Source organism: Sturnus vulgaris, chromosome 1 (genome assembly GCF_052056855.1).
Source record: "Sturnus vulgaris isolate bStuVul1 chromosome 1, bStuVul1.hap1, whole genome shotgun sequence".
In the NCBI taxonomy this organism is placed as follows: domain Eukaryota; kingdom Metazoa; phylum Chordata; class Aves; order Passeriformes; family Sturnidae; genus Sturnus; species Sturnus vulgaris.
Genome location: NC_142243.1, coordinates 70365162 through 70392772, shown reverse-complemented (window position 1 = coordinate 70392772; position 27611 = coordinate 70365162). Strand labels below are relative to the sequence as shown.

The 27611-nt window shown below is 41.0% G+C and overlaps 1 protein-coding gene across 1 annotated transcript in view; it reads right to left on the bottom strand.

Annotated features, from left to right (window-relative positions):
- Positions 1 to 27611, bottom strand: part of ELOVL2 (ELOVL fatty acid elongase 2) — a 51138-nt gene continuing 23527 nt past the window's right edge. The window contains exons 2-8 of the mRNA XM_014878743.2: positions 26784 to 26847; positions 21422 to 21609; positions 8296 to 8373; positions 7570 to 7741; positions 5755 to 5879; positions 3661 to 3795; positions 1 to 3019 (exon numbers count right to left, since the gene is read on the bottom strand). Coding sequence (XP_014734229.1) covers positions 2891 to 3019; positions 3661 to 3795; positions 5755 to 5879; positions 7570 to 7741; positions 8296 to 8373; positions 21422 to 21609; positions 26784 to 26847 — 891 coding nt within the window. The 3' untranslated portion in view covers positions 1 to 2890. The remainder of the gene's footprint in view (positions 3020 to 3660; positions 3796 to 5754; positions 5880 to 7569; positions 7742 to 8295; positions 8374 to 21421; positions 21610 to 26783; positions 26848 to 27611) is intronic.

Genomic DNA, 27611 nt, shown 5'->3' with positions numbered 1-27611 from the left:
TGATAGTAAAATTTGTTTATTTACAGTGTTATGTATTACAGGAAAATCAGTTTAAAAAGTCAATGCTTCTCTTTCTTCAAAGTTGCAGCATTTTGAAGATGTTAAGACATATCTGAAGAATTTTAAACATACCTGATTCCAGCCTTCCTGGCTGATCTGGATCTGCAAGGTCTGACACCATCTGTTTCTTTTTCCTTTTTCCTTTTTTTTTTTTTCTTTTTCTTTTTTTTTTTTTTCCCCAGCCCTTTGAATTTCAAGTAAGGCATTTATTTATTTCCTTTTATTTTGAACGAGGTTTCAACAAAACAAAAGACAATATCTGTGGGTTTGATTGCTGTAGTAAACTTTAACACAGCACAGCTGACGCTTTCCACCTTGATAGTCAAATGCATGCTTGGCCATCAAAAGATTACGGACTCCACTCGGCCTAAAATCCATGCTGGGACACACAACCCTTTTGTTGCCTGCCTTAGATGAATGGTCCAGCTCATTGCTTTGTTCACTGTCTTATCAGCTTTTTCTAATTCCTCTGCCTTTACCTTGGCTTCCAGTATCAAGCTGATTTCTAGAGAGCTCTGAAGCTCTCCCTTTACTTAGGGGTATGTAAAATATCCTCAGTCAAGCCCTAATGTAAACTAATTTCTTACATCTTGGGTTTTTTAGTATCAATCAGAAGTACCTGTAAAGGTTCTGGAAGAACCAATGAGAAATATTTTATGCATACAGTGTCTAGGCTTTGTGAATGCAGGGTTCTTGGATTTTTTTGGGGGGGTTTTTTCTTTTGGGTTGCTGCTTTCTCCCTTTGAGTGTTAAATAAAACAAAACACTGACTTTCAGTAATTGAGGTTTTGTGACCAGGATCATGAAGAGGGGAGCAAATATGAATATGCACCAGTTAGATCTAGGTTGGTGTGGTGGTGTGAAAGTGTTTGAATGTTGCAGTTATTTTGGTTACCCGGTTCACAATGATGTAGTTCAGCAGTCAGCCTGCTAAGAGGTACTGCTTCTGTTGTAGCATTTTGGGAATTTCAGTTTTCTGCTGGAGCAGATAAGTTTTGTCCCTGTTGCAATGGAACTGGAACTGTCTGGAGACAGATGGCATCCAATGGGACTTTCAAACACACTGTCAAGCAGAATTCTTGACACAGAACACCCTTCATCATGCCATTTTCTCCTCTTACTTTTGCTGGACAACCCCATCTGTTCTTCCCCTACTGCACCTCTTCCTCAGCCACTTCCCTTCCTATCCATGAATCCTCATGGCTGTGGTATCTCAGGCTGCTCCAGGTGAGGCTGGCTGCCCTGTGTCCATACTGCTGCTCCTCTGGCAGATCATCTAAATGGGGATAACTGACCTTCTAGAGGTGGAGAAGAATTGGACAGCAGGATTTGGGACAGTCTCCTCTACATATGAGCCTTCTGTGCTGGCCGAGTGTGTGTTTTGTCCTCCTGCCCTGGGGCTCTGCAAGGTGACAGGAGTGAGAGGACATGTTTCCTTTACAGAACTGCTTCAGTCCAAGGGACTTGCTGGACTGGAGTGACTCCAGAAGTTGTTTTTGTTGAGAGAATTTTGTATGTGAGAATGGAAGAGATCAGACCTACTTCACTGTGAGGAAAAAAGTCTGTGTCTACTTTTAGTAGAGGAAATTTACCGGGCTAAATGAGAAAAGGGTGAGGGCAGACCCATACAGTTAAACCTGGAAGTATTCTTCATTTCTAACTATTTAAGTGGGAGTAAATGCAGTGAACTGAAGCAACAAAAACGGTGATGGACTGAGAGAGAGACTTTATACCTGCAGACAACAGATATCTCCTTGCTTCCCCTCCAGAGGATTGTGCCTCAGTCCCATCTGTTTCTCTAGCCAGAGACTAGTCTGAGTAAGGTCCACCTGCCACAGAAATGCCTGTATAACCTGCTTTGCTCATTGCTTAACTCACTTTTCAAATTTTCTGCATCTTCCATCTATTAATATGTGGCATGACAGTTTGCTTTGAGTTAGCAATGTTTGTATAGGATTAACTTTACACACATTTACACTCAACGGATTTATCTTCGTTAAGTTGCTAAGACCCTATTTCTTTCAAAATCCATTTACCTAGAACTCCTATTAATTAGTAAGCTCAAAGTGACTTCTTTTGCTCTGTGTTCAGAATGCCATTCTGGACAGTACCAGGGGCTATCAGCACAGCCCCCTGAAACAGAAAGTCCTGCCACCCTTTTAGGCATTTGAATCAGGTTGTACTTGTGTAAAGCAAGTGAGCATGGTGCACAGCTGCCTACAAACTATGGGATGGTGCACCTGGGCTCTGCCCTCTGTCATGTCCTTCCCCAGGGCTGCCACAGGATCAAAGGGTACCTTGCTGGTGTCCATGGGGAAGGAGCATGCTTTGGGGAATTGCTGAGAAGAAGAAAAGAGGGGTATGGTGATGGAAAATGTATGATTGTCACCTTTCCCTCTCTCCTCCTTTATTTTCCTGGCCTTAGCCACAGTTTAGCTGGATGTACTGGGTGCACTGTGAAGCCTTGCCTCAAGACCTCTTGCATGCACTGAAAGTGCTCACTGTGTTAGTCTGAACAGAGTCCTAACCTTTTGAAGGCATTGATGGCTTTATCCATCAAGTGTTTCATAAGGCGTTTTTGTGTCAGCATTAGAAATCAGAAAGGTTTTCATTTTCATATGAGAAAGATCTTGGCTTTCTTTGTTCTGATGGTGATCTTTGACAAGACAAGTAATTCTACTCGTTTTGTTAAAACCTAAATAGCAGTACATTAATAAGTGTCTGGTACAAAGAACTGATAAATGTAATCAAATAGGTTTTAAGCTAAAGCTTGCAATTCAGTCTTTTTTCTTTTTCTCTTTAGAAAAAAAAACCATAGGAAACACTATACTTATTGTGCCTTCTTATTATTCTGCAATCCATTGGCAGCAGCAAAGTAGTCCTTATGGAAACCATTCTTGATTTCAGTTGTGACAGGGGTTTCCTTTACAGCTGTTCTTGAAGGTGCTTTCCGGTACGTCTATAAAAGCAAAATCCAAAGTAAACACTCGGATTAATTTAGTGCCCACCAAAACACTGCTTATGGTTAACTGTAAATGGAGCTTGTCTGCTGTTTGTTGATGCAGATGTACATATTTGCTTCAGACTGCATAAAAGGTACTGTAGTCTTTTCACTGCTGTGGGTGATGTTACTTTACTAGCCTTACTACAGGCTTACTTACATACTTCTCACTGTCAAGAGATTTCAAGCCTTGTACACTAAAATCTTTATGTATGCAGGCAGGCTAGAGCACTCCCTGCTAAAAGATGTTGAAGTAAACAAGGCAAACACAGGGTTTTTTTATTTTTTTTTCCCATAAGGAGGAGAAAGATTCAAAAATTTGCCTGCCAAAGCAAATTTAGACCCCCTATGTACTGAATGCAGTACCTGACTTGCTATACAAGTGTAGAAGAGTTGAGCTGCAATGAGGGGGTCATCACCACTGAATAACACTCACTCTCTGACATGACTATATCTGTTATCCTAAAATGATGTATATATTTTAAGACTAATGTATTTTAAGCACTGATACTCATTCTACATCTGAGTCCACCCAGACTGCTACCCAAAAAGTTCTATTTTCTCCATCCTTGTCAGAGAGTTCTCAGAAGACTGCTTACCTTAATGTAGAAGTTGATGAAGAGGATGACCAGTGTGGCCATGTAGGAGGACTGGAACATGAGGCAGCCAAATGGGAATCCACATGGCTTCACAGCTGCACTGAGTGTGTGCACAATAGTGAGCAGAAACTGGATCTGTGGAGAGAAGATAATGCAGGAATATTTGCTGAGAAAGGGTCAGTGCTAGCTAAATCAGACACAGCAATGGCCTCTAGTCCTCCTCCTTCAAAGTTCAAGTACTCCTGAAAACTATCCCTTTCTAACCTCTGAATGCATTGTAAAGGTTAACTTAAAATGGTGCTCTTGTGAAATTAAATAAAACCTTAAAGGGTCAGAGGTTTCTAAAAGTAAGTTTATAGGCCTAGTTGATGAAAAGGAAGCTTTTTTCTTTCTCTCAGAGTTAGTAGATGTTGTTCTATCTTCCAGACCTTGTGCGAGGTACAGTTGTTGTCTCTGTTACTGGGCAGAGACTGGAGGAAATGCTGAAGATTCCTGGCCATAGCTTTAGAAGTCTGACCATAAAATGCAAAACTTGGGTCTAAGGAGTTCAGATAGGCTATCACTTGCATTACTGGAGTTAAGGAGGAGACAAAGGAGGCAAAAATGAGACAGGGAAGAAATTGCAGAGACTTGTCTGTATTTAGAACTGTGAGCCCACACTGGTGCACCTGATTCTCCTCAGCCAGACACGTGTGCCCTCAATCCAGTGTACTGAGGAGCATTTCCAACAGAGCAGTGTGTTTCACCTGCAGAGATGGTCTCAGCTCAGAGAAGCAGATTTTCTAAGCAAATTTCTACACAGGAATTTTAAAGCTCACTGCAAACATCTGAACTTCCAAATTATATGCCCTGGGTTAACCTGGCTTGGCTGCCAGCTGCCCAAGCAGCAGCTTTCTTCCTTCTTCTCAATAGAATAAGGGAAGAAAATAAGATGACAAGAATTTGTGGATTGAGATAAAGGTAGGGAAGGCAATTGATAAAACTTACCTATTACTGTTAAAAGCAAAGTAGACTTGACTTGAGGAAGAATAATTTCAAGTATTGCCAATTAATAACACAGAAAGATAGCAAGAAATGAAATTTAAAACACCTTCCCCTAAGCTTCTGTTTCTTCTCAGGTTCAACTTCACTTTTGACTCCTCTACTTCCTTCCATGTGGTGCAGGGGCATGGGCTTTGTAGTCAGCCCGTCTTGCTTTGGCTTTGCTGCTCCTCTCTCCTCACACTCCTTCCCTGCTTCAGTGTGGGGTCTCTCCAGTGGGAGAGAGTTCCAATATGGGTATTTCCCATGAGCTGCAGTTCTTCACAAACTGCCCCAGTGTGGGTCCCCTCCACAGGGTCCAGTCAGGAACAGGCTCTTCCTATGTGGGCGTCCACGGAGTCACAGATTCTGACAGCAAACCTGCTTCTCTCTCCACGGGTCCACAGGAGCCTATTTCTCCTGTGGCTGTATCTTCCTTCAGGGCAAATGTGTCCATTGCTGCAGTGAGGGGTCCTCCATGGACTGCAGGTGGATCTCTGCTCCCTTATGGACCTCCATGGGCTGTAGGGGAACAGCTTCACCAGCATCTTCACCACAGGATGCAGGGCAGTTCTTGGTGCGAATTCCCTCCTTCTGCTCTGACATGGGTGTTTGCAAGGCTGTTTCTCTCATGTTTCCTGCCTTCTCTCAGCTGCTGTACTATGTTTTTCACCCTCAAATAAATATGATATCACAGAGGTTTGGCCAGCAGGGGAGATCTGTCTTGGAGCTGGTTCTGTCAGACGTTTTTTGTGACTTTTAAATCAATGTTTTTCCACAATTAAGGAGCAGTCATTTTCTATGTAATGGTTCAAAACTAACAGAATTTTGTCGACTAAAGAGTTTCTACTATTTGTTTTCTACAGAAAACACTTCTGAACATAATTTCCTTTATTAAATTATATCAAGGTGTGCTAGTGACTTATGATAAGTCACTGTATGATAGTTTTGTTATACTTCAATTCTAACTGGTTCAATTGTGTATATAACAATGTTTGCCTGTAGTTCATTTAGTCTTCTCACATTTTGAAGGATTTCTGGTAGTTAAAAATGAGAGTGAAATAAGATACATACCAGTTGTGCCTGAGTGAGGTATTTCTTCCACCAGAGATATTTGCGCATAGAAGGGATGACTGACAGTCCATAGTAAGAATACATAAGCACGTGGATAAAGCTATTCAAAGTGGGTCCAAAGAAACCTATAAAAATACATTGGGGACAAAAAAATTAAATGCCAACTGCTAAAAAGTGAGAGGATATTATTGCTTGTGATATTGCCTTTATATTGAATCTCTTGTGTATGGTAAGCATTCCTTTCCTGCTTATTCCTTGCTAAAGACATTCGTGATGTGTAGAGGTGCTCTCCTAGGGCACCAAAAAAACCAAATGATACTTCCCAGAGGGCTTTTCTCATGCTGAATATTGTATTTTTATCTCATATTTTTCTTCTCCTCCACCTTTTCCTATTCTGTAGATACAGGCTATTTTTTTTCCCCTCCCCTAAAGTTCTTCTTGCAATGAGTCTTTCCACTATTCCTGTAAGCTTTCAACACTCCTTTATGACTTTGCTGCTCGTATGCAGCTTAGGACCCTGGGAGACACCCGTACTCCTGTTCCCTGATGCAGTAGCATTGGACCAGCCTTTTGTGCATGTGTTTGATCATTGCTCTTGTTTTCTTCATTGGCTCTTCTGCTAGATGCACATTTACAGAATTTCATCCCAGATAATACCTTGCTGCTCTTATTAGTTACACTTACTGGATACTAGTTCCAGAGGAAATGAATTATCCTCTGTACTTTGCAGACTATAGAGAAGTAGCAGCACTGCTCTCTGTTGTGTGCTTTTGTGTTTGATGGCAGTGCTGCAACTACAAGATGGACTCGCCAGTTGTTCTGATTTTGCAACTGATTAATTACTTAGCTACTGATTTAATTACAGCAGCACAGTGCTCGTGCAAAGTGTGGGGACCACACATTAGAAAGCACAAACCCCCACTGATTTGTTCACACCTCTAGAAATAGCTCCTAATTTCTATGAAATCTCTGATCCCTGCTTCTACCTCTACTTTGATTTTGTGCTGTCCACAGTAAGTGCCAACAAATGTGAATTCTGCTTTTAGCTCTGAAAAAGACCTGCAACAAGTTTCTTTACAAGATATTACAATGGGCTGAGATGACTCCTTCGAATAGGTTGTAGGAAAAAAACAGTTTTCTTCAACTTTGAAAGCAGTTCCACAGGAAGTCTCTGGCTATGTGAAGCCCTGGAAAAGTGTGCCTGTTGTGAGACAGCTCAAGATTGGACTTCTTATGCAAATGCCAAGAGACCAGCCTGTGGCATCATAGATCCCTTCCTAACAGGGAAGACTATGACATTTACTATAATCTTCTGAGGATGTATGAAACAGAAAAAACTTAAACTGGTATCTTAATTAGTAACTATGTAAGTAAAACATCTTGCTAAAGCAGAGATTGATGCATACAAGAGTTGAGCCTGTGAAAGGGCTATTGATTTAATTTGTTGTGATTGGTAAAGGCTTTACCACGGTCATGACTTCTTCCTGCATCTGATTTTGGAGTAGGTCTTGTATGTGATGTCTCTTCTGTGCTCCTCAGTACTGTTATGCTTAAAAGTGGTTTGAAGAGAAGTAAATACATGAGCTGGCGGCAAAGTGAAAAATCTAGGGCCTAAAACTCAGGTATTTTTGACCTGAACTTTTCCTGTGCTTTTAACTTTCCTGTGTTCTGCAGGTGGTCAGTAGTTCTGAAAGGCTCTGAACCCTAAAGGTGCCCTCGTATGTCACAGTGACACAATTCCTTTGCATGGTGATGTGATTCCTCCCCAGCTGCAGCTGACTTAGACCCGGGGTGATGAAGCAAACAAAGACTTACTCTGCCCACAAGGTATCCAGTTCAGAACACACCACCAAATGTTAAACATAGTGGCATGGTGATACACATGAAGGAAGGTGATCTGGCTGCTTTTCTTTCTCAGTACAAAGAAGATAGTGTCCATGAATTCAATTACTTTGGAAAAATAATACCACCATAGCACCTTGGCTACCTGTACAAGCAAGAAAAAAGGAGCAGGAGATCAATATCTGTCCATACAAGTGCTTAAATACTACTGTACTTCTTCACTCCCTAGGCATGCAACTTCCCAGAAGGTATTAATATGCTATTAAAGGAGAAGCACAAGCTTCAATTTTACTTTGCTTTTCAATGAAGCAGTTTTGTAAAAAATCACACATATTTAAGCAATTGTGTAAACATAGAATTATCAAAATATAACTTAAGAAATATAGACTTTGAGGAAGGGTTTTGTAATTGTTTTGAGGGTTTTTTTTTACGAAGATGCAGTTTTGTGGGTAGGTTTCTGTTTCATTTTGGGGTTGCTTGCTTGGGTTTTTTTAAGGGTGCCATTTTCTTGACACGGAACAGATTTTTCTGCCAGATCTTTCTTTTAAAAAAAAATCTAAATTTGATACTCACTACAATGAAATATATTTCCTCCTCTAGAGTAGAGCTATTTTATCAGAGCTCAGGCTCTGTCCTAGGACAGTTCAAGACAGTTAAAACAGAAAGGATGCTGAGGGCTGAGCTGCTTTTGTCTCTCACCCGGATATCGGCCTCCCCTGCACTGTGGAGGTTCTGGCACTGCAAGTTGTAGCCGCCTTCCCACGTGGCAAGGATGAGCTGGAAAAGAAAACAGAGAGGTTACATTTGTGAACAGATGGAATGGCTTTTCCCCCTGCAGTTGTTCTGTCCTTATTGGTGGGTACCCACTCCTTCCATGAACTGATGCTCTTGAGCTAGACGACTTTCTAATATCTTGCATTTTGAAAGGAGAAAGGCATGGGTTAAGTGGAGATATGAAATGATGCATTTCTTCTTTGTCTGGCTTTAGAGCCTTCAAGGCATCTATTAAAATCTCTCATTACTTAATGCATTTCCAAATCCTCGTTCCAAAGCAAACACTGGAATATTGTATCTTTGTCCTGAAGCAGTATGAACAGAGCTTAACATAGCTACTTGTGCAAAGCTGTCCTTGAGAAAAATTCCCTGTGTGCCAAGCAAACAGAAGGCAAATGCAAAGTAGTGCAATGGGAGAAATATTTCCTAATGCCATACGTGTCTCTTTATCCTACACTCTTAAATGCTGGAGGAAGAGGAGAGCGGGCACAGTGCTGAATGGAGGCGTGAATGGGCACAGAGTTTCTTAAATCCTGTGCATGTCACATGGGGAAGCAGACAGAGCAATGAAATATCAGAGTGCCACGCTTGGGATAGAGCAGCTTGCCAGAAAAACATATGGTAGTTTTTGATATGGAATATTTTTACAGTAACAGCCACGTAAAGCATTTAGCAGTCCTTTTGGAAGAGGGAGCATCATCTCTTGCTTATAAATGCCATCTAGAATCCATTGATTTTGAAAAGATCTTGTTTATTCTCAAATAAGGGCACAGTGGGTTTGGGGACAAACTGAGCAACTCAAATTCTTGGGTCTTTCTCATCCTCTGCAGACACTGCAGAGAGCGAGGGTGGGAAAAAGGCATTGAAGTGTTATGCTGTAAGCAGAATTGCAAGATGCTCAGAGAAGTGAGTTGCTTTCAGCTCTGGAGCTACGTTCACAGGGATGTGTGTCAGCACAGAGGGGATGACTTTTCCCTCTAGTTCACACTGAAAAGAACTGTCCTGTGTTGAGTCTGTGACAGTCTGTACAAAAGTGAAGCAGAGACATTCTCAGTGATCAAACTGAATTAATTCCCAGAGTAAATACATTAGAAACTGATTATTGATAATGTCTGGAGCATTAGAAAGTAGCCTAGAACGCTTATTACAAATTCACATTAAAATGCATTGAAACCTGGAGAAGCAGAGTCTTCTACTGTTTTTATTTTGAATTCAAATTCTGTGACTGTCCCTGTATCGTGAGCTTAGCTGTTTTAGGTGGCCAAAATAGCCCATAGAAATTGAATACAGAGATGACAATACAGTAAATTAGTGTTTTATAGATAACTCATACGTAACAATTGAAACAAACACATTCCTTTACAACCAACTCATTTTTCTGCTTTGCTGAAGAAACTTGACCTCAAAGTTCTCTGCTGCAGTAGGTAAAATGTTGGTTCACAGAAATTTGCTAGGAAAAGATGAAATTTTCAATACTAGTCTATTTTACAACTGTTCCAATTTGTATATGATTACAGTGGATTTATTTTTGAAAAATTTCTTTTGTGTGTTGTCTCTTTGTGTAATAAAGGTTGGGAGTGAGGGCTGGTTGATTGCCCAGCAGGTCCCAGGTAAAGCCCTGAGACAGGAAGGTGGTGTGTCACCACATGCCAAGAGCTGCTGCAGGACTCCTCCATGGAGATACTTTGGGGATATTTTTGGTCTGGATTGATTGATACTGATTTTTTGTTTGCTTTTTTTAACTACCTGGTAAGCAGTAGAGTGAACCTTGCCAAAGAAATCTGTTGTGCTTTCACTTCTATATAAAACCTGTTTTTGATTATACCTTTGCCAGTGATTTGTTAAATGACCTTAAAACACACGTTTGCCAAAAATTGGTGTAGTCAGCAGGTTTGCAAGCAGTATCACTGGCTACTTACAAAAGCATGGAAGAAGTCCAAGTCCTAAGTTCTCACACAAATGGGCTCAGGATAACTGGTGTGATTGGAAAGCTGTGGAGGAAATCTGTAAGTTGCTAGGGGCCATATAAAGGCTAGGAATAAGAAAGTGATTATGTGCAAAATGTTAGATACCTGTCTGGAAGCTGCCTGCCACTACAGAAAAGATAATATTAAAGAAAAACAATAACTGAAAACTGAGATGGAAAGCAACAGAGTTACTACTGTCCTTCAAAATAAAACAGCTCCAGAGACAGCTACAAAAGGAACAGAAGGAAAAACAAAAGTTGAAGGAAAAAGTGGACCTAAGGCTTATGTGGGCTTCAACTCCTCCTGCCATTGTGCAGACTAGTAAACTAATTGCATCTCTAGAAAACTGGTCGGGTAGCATATGAAGTGGTCCCTGGGGTAACAAACCAGGGTTCTGCACCTGGGATGGGGCAGCCCTGGATGTACAGACTGGGGAAGGAGAGGTTGGAAAGGAGCCCCATGGAAAGGGACCTGGGGGTCCTGGTCCATGGCAAGTTGAACACGAGCCAGCAGTGCCCTGGCAGCCAGGAGGGCCAACCCTGTCCTGGGGGGCATCAGGCACAGCATGGCCAGCTGGGCAAGGGAGGGGATTGTCCTGCTCTGCTCTGAGCTGGGACAGCCTCACCTCCAGTGCTGGGGGCAGTTCTGGGTGCCACAGTATGAAAAAGACATTAAGCTACTAAAGGGCATCCAAAGGAGGGCTACAAAGATGGTGAAGAGCCTTAATAAGGAGCAGCTGAGGTCATTTGGTTTGTTCAGCCTGGAGAAGATGGAGGGGAGACCCCATTGCAGTCACAACTTCCTTATGAGGGGAAGAGGAGAGGCAGGCACTGATCTCTTCATTCTTGTCACCAGTGACAAGACCCGAGGGGACAGCATGAAGCAGAATCAGGGGAGGTTTTGGTGCAATATCAGTAAAAATGTTTTCACCCAGAGAGTATTTGGGCACCAGAACAGGCTCCCCAGGGAAGTGGTCTCAGCACCAGACCCAAGAGAGTTCAAGAAGTGTTTGGACAACACTCTCAGGCACATGGTGTGACTGTTGGGGAGTCGTGTGCAGGGCCAGGAGTTGGAGTCAATCATCCTGATGGGTTTCTTCCAACTTGATGTATTTTATGAAGCTTTCCTGCCAGTGCTAAACAGGTGAGCTCAGATAGCATCTCAAGGTTTTGGGTGTTTTTTTCCAAGTATTTCGTTCAAAGGGTCCATGTTGGAAAATGAGATGAAAAAACTATTAGAGGGTCATAAGGATCAATATTTCTGTTCAACATCACAACTTTTTAATTTGGTAATTTGGAAATCTGCAACTCCTTACAGATGGTCAGCATGTAAATGGAGAGTAAGCTTTGGGGTGAGAATACCACTCTGTCTGACTGGATGGTTTTATTTAATTTCTTTAGTTCATTCTTCCATGATTTTAAAAATGCCAGATTTTTCAGATCATTCTATTTGCTTATTCCCCAGTCATTTTACTTGGCAGAAGAGTTTCCTCTGATTTCTGTCTGCATTTCAAAAGCCAGCAGCTAAGACGAGATCTTTTTTGACTCTTTTTTAACCTCAGTCTTTCATGTCAGCTTTTCTGTAGCTCAACATTTCTATTCTCTGTTGCAGCTGCCTTGCATACTACTGTGTCTCCTTTAAAGAAAAGAAAAGAATTCACTTTGAGTTTTGACTCCTCTGCTTTGCAAGATAATTTTCAAGATTTCTGGCTAACTTCCTGATTTTAAAAAAAAAAAGTTATTGTGGAAATTTGGAAAGCCGAGAGTAATTTTTAAGGGATCCTGGTGATCTTGGCTATGACTTTCCTGTCGACTCTCAATGATGTGGAAGATAAGCAGCTCATTCAATGGTGCCAAGTGAGTCAGATGCATATCTGGAACAGAAGCCAGCACCTTAACACAAGACATTTTGGTAACAGGTCTCTTTTTTTTCTGATACCAAACCCATACATTACTTGTACCGTTTCAGTCACCTTCCCTTCTGTACACTGAGCAGTCACAACTCTGCAGAGCTGATGGTGTTATTAATTACTCAGAGATGGTACAAATGCAGGATCTATTAAAGAGATGAGAAATCCCCCTCTCTCTTTCAAAACACAAAATCTCTTCCCCTCAAAAACAATTCTTTGAATTCTTTGCATTCTTGGTAGCTTATCCTGAAAATAATATTAAAACCAGTATTGTTTGAAGCTATTTGGAAAAAGAGATCATGAAAGAGCAAAGCGCTGCCTTGTGAAAAATTTCTGCTAAGTAGCAACATCCTATTAATTAGTAGATTTTCATATTTTGCCCTAATATTGTTCTTAACAGATTCCTGTTTTTACACTGATAAATGGCTTCTATTCATCTACTCAAGTATAAACAGCATGAGAATTCACATGAGTTTTTTCCACATCAGTCCAACTCCTTCCTTATTTTTGTGAATGAGGAATCAAAGTGTTCAGAATTGAAAGCTGGTTCATTCATCAGAAGTTTCAGAGGTGTAGAGGTGGGCAGCAAGTACCAAAAGACGATGCAATCCTCTCACCTCACCAAGTATCACACTAAGCTCTAAGAGCCTGACCCAAGGGCCTGTGCCCTGCTCATTTCAAGCTTTCAACTTCAAAAATCTCAGAGCTGTAGCTTGTTTTTTATCTGTTCCCCACAGGCAGGCTAGAAAGGAAAGTGATGTGATTTTCTGAATTTATATTGCCATTTCTACTGCTGGCAGGTTCTCTGTGCTCTTTGAGTTGTAGGAGAACCTCAGTTTGTGGTTGGACTTTCTCAGAGAGGAAATGCTTGGAAGCAATTCAGTATTCCCCCTTGTCTCAGGGCAGGAGGAAGGCAGGGCGTGAGGCATCAGCATTGGGCTACATCTGGCTGGTGACCAGTCACCAGTGGTGTTCCTCAGGATCAGTTATAGGGCCAGTGCTGTTCAAAATATCTCTCAGGGATCTGGAGGCACAAATTGAATGCCCCATTAGCAAGTTTGCTGATGATATGAAACAGGGAGGTGCTGCTGACTCTCTTGAGGGACAAGAGTCCTTGTAGAGAGATAGAGTGGAGCACTGGGCAGTCATCAGTGGGATGAACTTTAACAAGTCCAAATGCTGGATCTGGCTCCTGGGATAGAATATCATGGGAACAAGTGTGAAGTGGGGAGGAATGGCTGGAGAGCAGCCCTGTGGGAAGGGATCTGGGGATGCTGGCTGGCAGCAGCTCCCCATGAGCCATCGTGTGCCCTGGCAGCCCCAAGGGCAAACCTCATCCAGCCAGGAGAGGGGATTATCCCACTGTGTCAGCATCACCCTGAGCACTGTGTGCAGGCCTGGGGCCACCATTTGAGAAGGTTGTGAAGGTCCTTGACTGTACCAGAGGAGGGCAACAAAGGTGGTGACAGGGCTGGAGGCAAGTCCTGTGAGGAGCAGCTGAGGACTTTGTGCTTGTCCAACTGGAGAGGAGGAGGCTGAGGGGTGACCTCGTTGTTCTCTGCAGCTTCCTGGGGAGGGGAAGAGGGGAGGGAAGTTCTGAGCTCTACACCCCGGGATCCAATGACAGAATGTGTGGGAACAGTTCCAAGCTGCACAGGGGAGAGTTAGACTGGGCATTAGGAAGCAGCTCTTCACTGAAAGGGTGGTGAAACCCTGGAAGAAGCTTCCGAGAGAGGTGGCCTGTGTTCCCAGCCTGTCAGTGTTTAAGAGGCATTTGGTCAGTGCCCTTAACAGCATGCTTTAACTTTTGGTCAGCCCTGACACAGTCAGGCAGTTGGATTAGGTGGTTGCTGTGGGTCCCTTACAACTGAAATGGTCTATCTAGTACCTGGTCTGTCTACATGGAAACAGTTAAGGAGGAAAGCTAAAAACTAATGATGGAGTTAGTATTCAAGTAATTAAAATTCCTCTTAAAAGTTCAGAGCAGGAGTCTGAGCACCAGCGTTTTTCATGTGAAAAAAACAGAGCAAGATGTTATAATGGGTGTGATGTTTTACTGGATTTTCTAAGGCACTCCAGCCCTCAGACCAATTAAAACAACTTGATATGACCACTATTCTCAAGCAATTGATGTCTCAGTAGACTAAGAAATGGAGACTAATCTAACTACGTAGCACAAAGAAGGACTTAACTTGGAGTGCTGTGAATCACTATTTCCCTTGGCCAGTGGAGACTTTAGTTAGTCCTTGTCAGTGGCAGCTCCTCTCTGGAACTACAGACTTGGACAAAATAGTCCTAAAAGCAGCTGCCTGATGGCCACATTACAAGGAAAAGGAGCCACTTAGGGCAGTATTTCAGGAAAGAAAGATAAATGATATTTCCGTTATTATCTTAAATGGATTTTAGAATGGAATGCCTGAGAAGATCATCAGTATCTAAAAATAGAGACCAGATGCTAATAATCACACATGTTTTTCCTTTTTTTGGTTTTTAAAGGGAGAAATCAGCTCCTTGCCTGTAACATGACCTACTTCCACAAGCATGCAACATCTGAATTGTCTTGCAATACCCAAGATGCTGGGTGAAGCACATGAAGCACACCACAAGGCCACTGAGGCCATCACACTTTTACATGATAACCCAATGAAAAGAGGAAATTGTCATTAAATCAATCTTAGAAAATACCTGGAAAGCTTTAAGGTATTTCATTTTTGGCTAAAACATTAAATTGTAAAATCATCTGTGAATAGTATTTATTAAGAATATCTCACTATAGAGGTTGCCTATCTTTAGACAAGACTCCAATAATTGTGGTATAATCCCAGATTTTAGATGGATAGCTGGGATGCAGAACAGCCTGTGTTTCCAGATTGATGCCTTTGTGCCTCCAAGATCTCAGATAAGCTGCACTCTGGCACAACTATAAACCCTGTAGGGAAGCAGCGTGGGCTTGATGGTTCAGCCCAGGACTGGGAAATTCCAGAATGTCCTTGCCTTGCAACTTGGCTAGTGCCATGGTTTCCCCAAATGTAAAAACTTAGGTGGTGGTGTTGTGCCAAACAAATCCAGGTGCTGAAGAGGAAATACCTCACAAGATTTATCACATGGGAAATATTTTGTTGTTCCTCTTTATGATGCATTCGAGATATTTTTCATGGGGACAGAACTGTGAAAAGTGTGCTTTGGGCTATTGCTTGGTGAGGCTCTCCATGGGTTTGGTTAAAGGTCAAAAAATTGCATGCATGGTGTCTCCCCCAAAAAGATTGTCTAATTCTTTAATATACCAACTGGAGTTTGCTATCCTGACCATATCCAGCACATACAGCTGGACCCTAAGTTGGATGTATCCTCCAACTGGAGCACTGTAGCTAGAAGGATACCGATTATTCCAGGGTGGATGAAATATGTGATCCTATGCTTTCTTCCTGTTTTTAGGTCAGAAAGTTCATAACATGGTGACAAAAAATAAGAGCCCCTTCCCAAGTGAAGTTCAGATAATTTTTTGAAATTTCTTTATCAACAAAAACTCTTTCAAATGTAAAGCCATATTGTCAAGAAACTACCAGCCTGTTCTATTTAATACTCTTTAAGTAAATGGGAGTCTGATAGAAAGATTAGTGAACTAATGACTTCAAAATTACTTGAAATCAGTTATGAAAGGTAATTACTTTGAGTATTGCTGTTGTCTGGGATAGTGAGATAGGCTAAAAGAAATCCTGTCTAGGCTTATTTTCCATGAGTTTTTGATTACATCTGTTCTGAATAGCTCCCCTATCATATTTTATGGTACCAATGGGGGTATTAGAAGCTGTGCACATACGGAAAACCTCATCATATGAAGTTTTATTCTTGATTTCCAACAAGGTTCTACTGAATTCTGCTTGAATGTGCATGAGAGATCCAGAGCATTGCCCTTTCCAATGATCAGGTTAAACGTTCTACTGAAACGCAGAACTCAGAAAGGTCAGTAGGAAAGACAAGGAGAACACAGAGGATGAAAACTGAGATGTGAGGACAACGTGCCCAGCTGGAATAACAGCAGGCAAGGGCAGCAAAGTCAGCTCCTCAGCTCTCCAAAGAAATTATTCGATTAAGGTAGAAGAACACCTGGTAATTTAACCCCATTCACACAAAGTTCCTACTCGACCAGAAGAGCTGTTTGCTGCTGTCCTTACATTTCACTGCTTTACAATGCATTCTCAGTGACCTTTTGCTCTCTAGGTTTTTCTTTTTTCCACTTCTCCTTTTCTTCAAATGATAGAGAAATGCACCTGATCTCTTCTGGTTTCTTTTGCTGCCCTAAGGTACAAATAGTCTTTCAGTACTAAGTAATTGCTTCCAAGGAAACTTTCACCTCAAGCGCCAGTATTGATGGATCTAGAATCTTTCCCTATTTCTGTACTTAATTTACATTTGTTAACTTCTGAACAATTAAAGAAGGATTATTAAACAATAATTTATCACAATCTTATTTAAAAAAAAAATCAAAACAAAACAAACACCAAAAACTAGATTATATTGAAGTTGGATTTTCATAGTAAAATTCCAGGACAGCTTCAAGTGGTTAGGATCTTTTTCACCTTTCCCCATCATCTGCACTGTTAAAGGCTGACTTAGGACTTGTGCTACACAAGCTCCACCTTTTTAACACGTACACAGAAAAGAAGGAAATCCTTCTGATGTGCGACATTATAATGATGGAATAAAAACAGAGTTTAAGTGCTCCTTCTATTTTTGATTTGTTCCTTTTGTTTTGCCCCATTGTGCTTAATTCAGGAATTATACTTTCTAGTAACACATGAGATATAATCTCAGTTTCAGTGGGTAGGGCTAAAAGTGGTGGCTGATAGCCCTGATTCTTCTGGCACTTCTGGGAATCCTCACACCACCTTGGCATCTATGAACATGCAAGTTAGGGCTATAATTCAGAAACTGGACTTAACGTAGGATGGATTTTCAGCTCCTAGAAACAGCCAAAGTGCAGTTGATTTACTGCTTTTTATTTTATTTAATCCTATAAGGTAGAAGACTTTTTTCTAGCTCCTCTAGAAAGGTTAATACACTGGGCTGGCAATACTTATGAGTTCTGCTCTTTTCCCTTTGCTCTGAGACGAGGGGTCCTCACATGCAAGTCCTGCCTCCCCACATGGATGTGGTTGCTTGCTTACAAATCCCATGGATTTGTAATAAGTCTGAGAAGCTACCTGGGGATACAGGCAGCTTGAGACATCACGCCACCCCTCTGCTAATGACACATATCTCTAGATCTCCTTTTTAATCTGGCCCAAATGGTGTCCTGGTTTTCTCAGTGCCTGATCAACAGAAGGACTTGGGTGAGACCTTGATGACCAGCTGAGATTTGATTTAAATAGGGCAGAGGTGATACTTATTGCTGGGGAAAGCAGCCTAGGATTGTAGCAGAGATTATGTCTATTCCTATTAGTGAGAGAGTATCCTCACCTGGGTAATTTCAGAATTCAGAGATCAGCACTGGTCTCCTGTGTTTCCAGTTTTAATTTATCACTGAACTTGTGACACTTTGGCCTCTGGTGCCTCAGGCTGCATCCCTGAAGTGTGGTTTGTAAGCACATGAAACAATTTTAAAATATGCACAGATGTGGTGTTTTTTTACAAAGTAAACCAGTAAGCTGGTTTACTGCTCATAGTTGGTAATTTTAGCACCTGAAGCAAAGATTTCTGCAGAGAAAAGGCATATATTTCTCAAGGGAAATTGTTAAAAGTTTTGATTTTTGTTAAAGTAAAAAGATGCTGGCTGTTTTTCCTTATACAGAATTTGACAATATTCTAGAAATTGTTGGATCAGTAGAGTTGATCTAGGTCTATGAGCACTTACTGGTACAGAAAAGTATGCAACAGTAACAAATTTTGGTTTCTTTAGTAGCAGCAATGGTGAAAAGAATTGTCTTTTGCCTCCTCAGTAGCCCACTTGCAGCCTGCCCAGTTTAAGCACAGGACCTTTGTCTAAGATTCAGGTACTTGAAAAAAACATGCTCCAAAACCAAGTGCCAACTTCTCTATCATATTCAACTGGGGAAGGTACACATCTTTGACAACTTCAGGAAAATCCATTTGCCTAACTCAGAACTCTAAATAAAGGCCCAGCAAGCTGCCCTTCTGGGAGGCCTTCAGAGGCATGTAATTCTTTGTTGACTCAAAAATTTTGAGACATCTCAGTGGGATGATGGCAGCTGGGCAGAGCCCTTATCTTTAGACCTCGTCCTTGGAGATCGTAGGGGTATCTGACCTTATGCTAATGGCACATCTTAGAGTTGTCCTGGAGCTGTTCCTCCGAGTGCTTTGCAGATTGGCTGACCTCAAAGCTCAGAGATAAAATCGGCTCCCAGATACTTCATGCCCACGGTGCAGTGCATGGGGGGCTACGGCTCAAAAGAGGAATCTGCCCTTGGAGATTTAAAAACAGCCCTCTTGTTATGACTCTCTGCTGTAACCTTCGTCTTCTTGCCTTGAGGTTGCACAAATCAACTGTCATGAAGGGCCAGCTATAACTAGTCAGGAGATGAGGGTGAGGAGATGAAGAATTGAAGCACAGGTATCTCCATCAGTAGGTTTACCATGTTTCTCATTAAATCCATCATGTAGGAGAGGCTGTATTTGGAGATACAACCTTTCTTGTGAATAAGGTATTTTTTCCTTTTGAATGCCTAAGAAGCAACTCTTACATTCTGGAGCTATTGCAAGAAATGCTGTGTGGCACCTTATAAACAAAACAAAGAAAGATGGTTGGTTATGGGGGTTTCTTTTGGTGGGGTGTGGGGAATGTGTTTTTCCTCTATTGTAGAGCTTCTTATTTTGTGATTTATCCCCAATAGAGAGACCAAAGGGATTTAGATGCAGCTAGAGGACGGAGGAATAAAACAACTGTTGTAGATGTGTCTAACCAGGAACTGATCCTGGATCACAGTCACTGGAAGGATCAGCTGTGTTTACATAAGGAACCACTGTGCAGAATATGCTAAATATAGGTAACTCTTGCCTTAAAGAGCTTACGGTCCACAAAAGACTGAGAGAATAAGGGGCATAGAGAGAAGCTTTGGAAATTAAACATTTTGAAATATTGAATCACCATGACACTATTTGGTACTGAAGATGATTTCTGCTCTCCCATTTGCCTACTTTTCTTTAGCAGGGATGTGCAGGCTTCCTCAGGCAGGACTGCAAGTATTAACTTCCATTCTGCTCCTTCACAGGAGCAGCTGTGATAGGAGCCAGGGAAGTAGACTAAGAGAAAATATTCAGCCAGTATTGTGGAAGTGTGTTTTGTACAGTGTAAAACCAGCCTGGCTGACAGTCCAGAGCTGAGAGTGAAATCTGCAGTAGAACAGCTGGCAGTAGAGATCAGCCATCATGTTCCCTGGGTTTCCAAATCTGCAGAATGTGGAGCTGTGAGCTGGCACTGCCAGCCATGCCCAGCTGCAATCTGGGAGGTGTAAATCAGCAGCCTCCAGCCTTAGAATCAGGCTCTCAAGCGACTAATCTGAGGACTAACACAACTCAGTGACTGTCTGCAGCAAAGTTAGCCTCAGGAAGGGTGGAACAGGAAGGCAGCTGAACAGGAGGTGGCTAAATACAGTTCCTACCAGGATATAAAGGTGGCTAAAACAAAATTTGCTTCATTCATGCCAATGAGACCTGCTAAAATTTTCTTTGTTCTTCCATTTATTTACTTGTGGCAGCCCAAATCAGACTGGAAAGGAAAGGGGGCAGCAATATTGTTTTCTATTCAGTTAATCCTTTTTGCTGAGTCCTGCTACTGCAGCCGGTTATCTGCATACCTCCAAGCAAAATGGAGATTTAAACATCAAAGTACTAATCTGAATTCTGGAATACAATCACTGTGGAGTCATCAAACCTTCCAGCAATTGTGCTGGTTTCTCCTTTGCTTTAAACCTTATCCTGCACTCCCAGGCCCCCAGAGCAGCCACTGAAGCCAGCTGGAGCATTGACCAGGATAAAGCTCTGTGTAGCACAATCAGTCCTTTGCACAAAGGCACAAACCTAAACTGCTCCTCAGCCATTTGACCAGGCCAGTCACTTGGTTTAGTTCAAATTAATTTAAAACTTGAAGTCTTTGGGTGTCCTGTTTGGCTTCTGAAAAGTTTCTTGTCCAGCTAACAGAATAAGGTGGAAACTGTGGCCAAGAGCCCCAGGAGTGAGAAATGCTGTGAGACTGTGCAGGCAACAGAGCAATGTCAGCCCACACCATGGAATCAAGCACATTTATCAGCCAGGGCTTATCATGCCCAGGGTCACTCTTCAGGAAAAAAAGAAAAAAAAGGGTTTGTGGGTTTTGTCTTCTAGTGTTTGTTTTTAAGGGCTTCAAGTAATGTATGTTAACACCTTAATATTAAAAGTACCACAGCTGTCAAAAGGCTGAGAATGAGCAGCTCCCAAATAATATCCAAATTGTGACTTCTGGCTTCTGTTTCCCTCTGCAGAGGAAAAAACCACACATGGCTGTTGAGGGGCACTGTTTGAATCCTCTGCTGTTGCAAAATCATCAGATGCATTCCATCCCCTCTTCTGGTTCTAAAGAGATCCTGAATTATATGAGCATGTTCTGTTCTGATAAGTACTTGGGAAATAATCTGTGTGACCATATTCAGCCTCCAAGCCCTGCAGCCCTTGCTTTTGGATGAAGTGGTAAGTTTTTAACATCTGTCTTTTACTGTCTGAATGTATGAGAAAAGCTTCTTAGTCCCAAGAGCAGAAAAATAATGCCAATAAAATAAATAAATTAGTACTTTCTCTCATCTATAAATCTATTCATGTTTAAGCATGGGCCTGGAAAAATCATTGAACAGATGGTCATAGGAATAAAACCCAATCTATGGCATTTTCATGGGTGCTGAAGGACAAGGTATAGGCATGTTTGAGCTGAGTGGCTGCTGTAGATCCAAATTTAATCTTGTGGACATGGTCCTGGCAGCAAAGAGCTGTCCTTGATGTGCACTATAGCTCAGGAAGGATGATAAAACATGCCAAGATCTAGGATGAGAAGGGATTTTTTAATACTTAGTTTATTTTGCTGTTGATTTAAACTTTCCTAGCAAAAACCACCTGCCACTAAGATATTTCTGCTGAAAGCTGTATCCTTCTCACCTTCCTCAGCCCTGCTGCATGGAGGAGCACTTACCTCTATGAGCATGTAGAAGGAGAGCAGTGTGATGCCCAGGTTATACACGATGAGATGAGGCCTGAGAGAGAAAGGAGGTCTGTTCTTCATGAACTTGTTGCCCAGCCATATGCAGAGTAGATATGCTCCGGTAAGGAAAAATGTGGGAAGGTAAGAGTCCAAAAGGAACCATCCTCTAACCCTGGCATCTAAAAAAGGAAACACATGGAGCAGGCTATTAAGAAAGCTATGGTAAAGCATTGCTAAAATAAGGCAGAACACATCATGAAAAGAATCAGCCATTCTTTCCCCACAAGAGCTATCCATTGCTTTCAACTTACCCAAACTGCATGCTAAGTCTCAGAGAATGTGGGCTTAAAACTGCATAGAATTCCCTAATAATTTAAGGTCACATAAATAACCAATTTTAATAGTAAAGAGAAAATGAAAGGGAAAACTCCATTCTTATATGCTTTAAAAAAAATTATTTAATGTTTTGACTTAATATTTATTTAAATCCTATCTTAATCTGCTCAGCAGACAATTTGCAGATAGTATTAAATACAAAGTATGCTGTAATGTTGCCAGCTCACATGTTATTTTAATTCTGCACTTGCCATACAAAACGTTCATACAAAGGGAAGATTTTTCCAAAATATTAAATATGAAAAGCAAGTGGCAAACATTTACTTTGATGGTAATCAAAGATTTTTGGCTGGACAAGGGCTTGCTTTCTCACAGTTTCTGTCCCACTTGCCTGGTCCTAAAATGAAATATTAAGGTCAAATCCTGCTTGCCTTATTCACACAAGTAATCCCATTGGCAGTAATCAGATAGTTCAGTGTATATGAGCAAAGCCTAATCCCAGATGCCAAGCTAGAGGCACCACTTTGTTTTCATATGAGCAACTGGATGTCATGAGTGAAAGGGATGTGCTTTCTTTTCTTTTCTTTTTTCTTTTTCCAAGATGGAGCAAAATCTAGAGTCAATTTTCCACAGCAATATTCTTCAGCCATTTACCTATGGAAGGAACAAGGGGGCATCACAGCTAGTTTTTAGAATGACTTATGGAGTAAGTGAAGAAAGAAGTCAGTGAGGAGTCATTGTACAGGTCTCATAGAAAACAGTTCTTTCCGCTCTTAGAAAGATGTTTTTGATCTTGGAAAATGTTTTAAATTACTTAGATTATTTTTTTTTACAAAGGCCAAGGTTGTGTTAAAAATTGTAAAAGAAAAGCTATTCACAGTTCATGAAAAAAGCATTTTACTGTTTTTCTGCCTGTGTTGAAATTGGAAAAGACTGGGCAATGGATGATGCACTAAGTAAATGTGCCCAAACATTTAGTAATTGATTGTAATTTTGCTGTACTGTATTATTTCCAACAATTCCTTCCTCAGAAATACATGCATGCAGGTATATGTAAAGTGAAATTTTACAAATGTTAGAGTAACCTGCATATGATCCAGGCTTTAAACACCAGCTTTCTTTCTCATCACATTTTTCCTCTGCTTCCCCCCTTGCTTCCATTGCAGTGGCTTTAACAATCACCTGTTGAATTTGGATTCCATGAGGGCTGTTAGCCGTTTTGCAGGAAAGACTTTCAACCTGGCCACCACTGCCATGGAAGTCCAGTTCTCTCCTGCTTTTGGCTCTTCCTTTTGGACTCCCAAAAACCTCTAGGAGCAGAGAGGTGTAGGATTAAAGCAGTCACAACAGCACAATCCTTCCTTTTATGGCAGCCTTGCTTTGTTGTGTATTACCAAGCCAGAATGCCTGTTGTCTGCCTTCAGATCTCAATGTTTATTAGGATCAGAGAAGGAGAAGGAAACACTCCTAATAATCTCTTAAAGCTCACAAGTCATTTGTGAAGCACTGGAATGAATATTTTAAAAGTGATTCTGCTCCCTTATGGGCTCTCAACATGACACAGGAGTCATAGGACAGATAAAGGTTGAGTGTTTAAGTGTTGATGTCTTAGGAGTGTGTTTTAGGAGCATAAGGATTTAATTTATTTAATTGGTATCCTAAATGAAGATGTAGAAAGCAGTCATGTCAGCAAGACTGCTATGGAAGGAAAGGTCTCCCATCTGAGGACTGCAACACTTGGTGCATAAAGGTTACATGCACAAAGGCAAATTGGCATCAGTAGGTAACGAAATTGCATGTTTGCTCAAAGAGGAAAAACATTCAGTAGAGTTCAGAATACAAATCAAACTACACAGAATAAATTCTGCCCCTCAGAAAGTTTTCATTCTGCTGTGAGTGGCCACAAGCATGTGGGCCGATCCACACAAAAGTAGAACTCGTGTGCTTGTTCAGGTCAGCATGTCAAGTATTTTTAAGTTCTATAGTATTCCAGTTTCAAGAGAAATTGTTAAAACATGTACCCTTCCTGAATATTTCCCACCACGACCTCAATACCTTGAATAGTAAGACAGTTTCTGGCAGAAAGTGGTTTATAAAGGCCAGCCAAGGAACGTGACTGCTTTGTTTCCACTTCCACTTATCCCTGAATGACAAGCAGAGGGAGGTTTTTATGTGTCAAGAAGGGGGAGGAAAGGGAATGTATTTCAAAAGAAGTTATCAGAAGAATGAGAGATGAAAAGTATTTCTGTTGACCGACAGTCAAATCTCCGTGTTCAAGTACTATAAAGTTACACTGTCAATAGGAGAAAGGATTATTTTTACAGTATTGAACTTGCCCAGCATCTGAAATTGAGACCAAAGCAGTGAATAAAGTCACAGTGGGAAAGCACTGGACTACAGCAGGGGGAGGAGCAGGCGCCCACGAGCTCTGATCGCTCTGTGAATAAGCTCATTCAGGTCACTGGCCATGATGTGCCAAACCCTTGGGGTGAAATCCTGGCTCCTTTTAAATGAGTGGCAGGCCTCCCAGGCTCTTTAAACGTATCAGGCTTTTATCAATGAGGTTTAGAAACATTTTGATTCAAGTTTCTGTATAGCTTTGACCAGTCAGTATCTTAGTTTCAGGCCTTTTAAAGGTGCAGAGTGTAGATGGTTTGCCCCAGTGCTTTGCTACTGATCATAGTCTATTAAGGAGAAGTGCTTTTTTTCTTTATCATAACTTTAACAAAATATATCTCTTCTTGACTACATCTCTTTCTTTCACAGATAAAACAAACAACCAGTTAACTAGGTTTAGCTCCTGCAATTCAATATTACTTAATTTGGCATAACACCAAACAATACTCTGCAGATGAAGGGTTACCCTGGAAAAATTCTCTTAGAGAAGAAAATTGCTATTTCACTCGTTCTCAATTTGCCTTGAGCATAAGAACAATATGGACCAACACCAAATTGTAAGACCACCCCTTATTAAGAGATGAAAGCAATGGGCAGGTATATGGCTGCTGTTCCCTGATCCAAAGGACTTGTTTTGCTAGTTCCAAAGCAAACACGGAGGTAAAGTTATCTACAAAGCCCAGCTGATACCAGTGAATGAAGGTACAAAATACGCTGATATTTACAAATCAAATTCAGATCTCTGATAGTCTGTCCCTCATTCTAGTTGGGCAGTACTTCTGTTAACCTGGTGTTCCCAGTGTGACAGAGTTTGCCTCTGGGAACTAGAGCATGGCTTTCTGTCTCTTCTAGTGCCCTCACACACTCCTGGTAAAGATGACAAAGACCTGCATAGTGATACAAGTATTTCAGGAGTTACTACCTAAAATATAAACAATAAATAGGGGATTGTTTTTTAAAATAATAGAGTACTGTTATCCATCCTTTTAATTCATCTTGATGCTGAATTAAGTACTGTGGATGAAAATCAGTAGAGAGAAAGAAGAAGAATGGTTTGTGGGTTTAGATGTTTGGGCAAGTTCTCAAATGCATTATATATTCATCTGTGGGGTCATTCAATTTAAAACTGATTGTAGTTTATTGTGAATTATTTATGTGAATTATTTATGTGAATTATTTATGTGGATGAACACACTGCAGGGAGATGTGCTATTCAGGAAATGTATGATACTGCGTCATTATACCACCGGTTAAATTAAAGATCATAGTGCAGAAAGCTATCAAAGCTATCTTCAGCACTGATGTCTGGAGAAGGATGGTGATGTACTTGGCAAGCAATACAAATAATACGTGTTTAATTGAAGGACTTTCTAAAAGCCCAAAGGGATCTCTGTGCTATTCAGAACTGGATCAACTATAGCTTACTCCTTCAGATAATTTGTCTGGACCAACAAGGAAGGAGGAATGAAAGAGAACATCATGTCCATTTGGAAAAAAAACAAAACCACAATAAAACAAAACACCAAAAATAGTGCTTTTATTCTTCTGATCACATTTCTTTGTTAATATTAAAATGCGCTATCGTAGAACCCATTAACAAAACCTATTCTGCTTTAACCACTTCTGCTGCAGTTCCCAAGCTATTCAGTGTTTCTTCACTGGAAATCTTTCTTTCAAACTTCACATCTACTGTAGACATGATGGAAAAGATTTTGTAGCCACTAGCCAGCTAAAAAACCCTAGAATTTATTGTGTTTAAGAGCACAACATCTTTCCCTTTTCCTTACAATTAAGCAAGAACTGTTCCTGTGACATGGCGAGTATTACTCCAGCAATTTGGGAATTCATAATCATGCATCCATCCCCACAAGCAACACCTCTGGATTTAACCATGGGTAAAAGTTTTCAAGGCAATACCTGAAATTAAACCCAGCTCTATCACCAGCAAGGTGGCCTTGCAGGGACCTACTCTGAAGACTGTCTCCTGTCTAAGCTCCTGTCTCACCCCTTTCTTGTATTTGCTTGGCTCTCTTAGCCCTGACTTTGATGCTTCGCCTGCAGTCCTGTTTAAGGTTAGGATTTTCTTTTTACTTGTTTCAATCCTAGCAAAGCATGAGGCACCTTCAACCTCCAATTATTTAGGTTACTCTTGTCCAAACTGTTTCAGAAAGTAATAATAGGAAGTCAAAAGATGTGTCTGTTCTCCCACTCAATCTACTAGTTTATTGAGATTTTGGATGTGATCCTGCAGGTTGCTTTTGCTCCAAGCATCCTTCTGAATTAGGCAATTTAATAAGTGGCTGGACCAAACAAACTGGGTTATGAATGACAATCAGTCCCAAACCAGATCTTCCACTTTCAGAAAGGTCCAGACTTTCAGGCTTTTTATTCCACGTTAGTATGTAAAATTGCATTTCTCTGATACTCTCAGAATCAAAGGAATCACAAATCATTGCATTGATAGATTTGCTGCAATAATGGTGTCTTCCTGATAATACTGTGATTCTGCCTCGTTTACATTTTTCAATAAGAAGTTACTCAGCAAATTTATTAGAAGTTTTTTGGGTGGAAATCTCTAGAAGTATTATTTCCTTAAAGGGCTGTAAGTAGATCAGCTTACCTCGAGGTCCAAACATATAGTCCACAAATGCATTTACTTCCCGGTCAAAAGCTTTCAGGGTCTCCTAAAAACCAGAAAAGAACATATGAAAAAGACATTAACTCAGGGTCACAGAGAGTATGATTTAAAAAAACTCCAATAAACTTGTAAAAATTTTGTCATGTGCAAAGATTCTCAAAGTACACAACATCATGTATACTGAAAATACCCCAAATCTCTAGATTGTGGTCTAGATAACAATACAGGCCTTATTGCTGGAAACTGCCCAAACCAGAACTCTTTAGGAAGGGAATTAAGATTTATGAGAATCAGCAAGTATCATAGTAAATCCATCTGCAATGACTGTAGTTTTCACTCTGATAAAGATGCTTCTTTGTTTTCACTATGTTTCCTCAACTGAATATCTCAATGTTTTACACTTAAAGAAGGAAATGTTTAAGTGAAGGTGAGCCAACTGAGATTTCTCTAAACTAGGCCCCAAGTTCCTATAAAAAAAGCCTACAGAAGAACCTAGAGGTCCAGTAACGAAGTCCAGGCATGTAGGGTGGCAGGAAGAAGTGGGTTACAGGGATATTGTGTTTTGAGGTCTTAGTCAATGGAGCTGCTAAGCTGGCAGATTTAGCAAATTTGTGTTTGTTTTTGACTGAGTTGGGAGCTAAGCTATGACCTACACAATCCTTCCTCCAGCTGGACATGGCACTCTCTTCCCAGACTCTGGCTCTGGGCAGTGGCTTCCTGCATGCCTTGCCACAACCTGAGGTCAGCCAGGTTCTTCCTCTCTTCCTCCCAACAGTGTCCTACTGTGCTTGATGAATTAATTTCAGCACT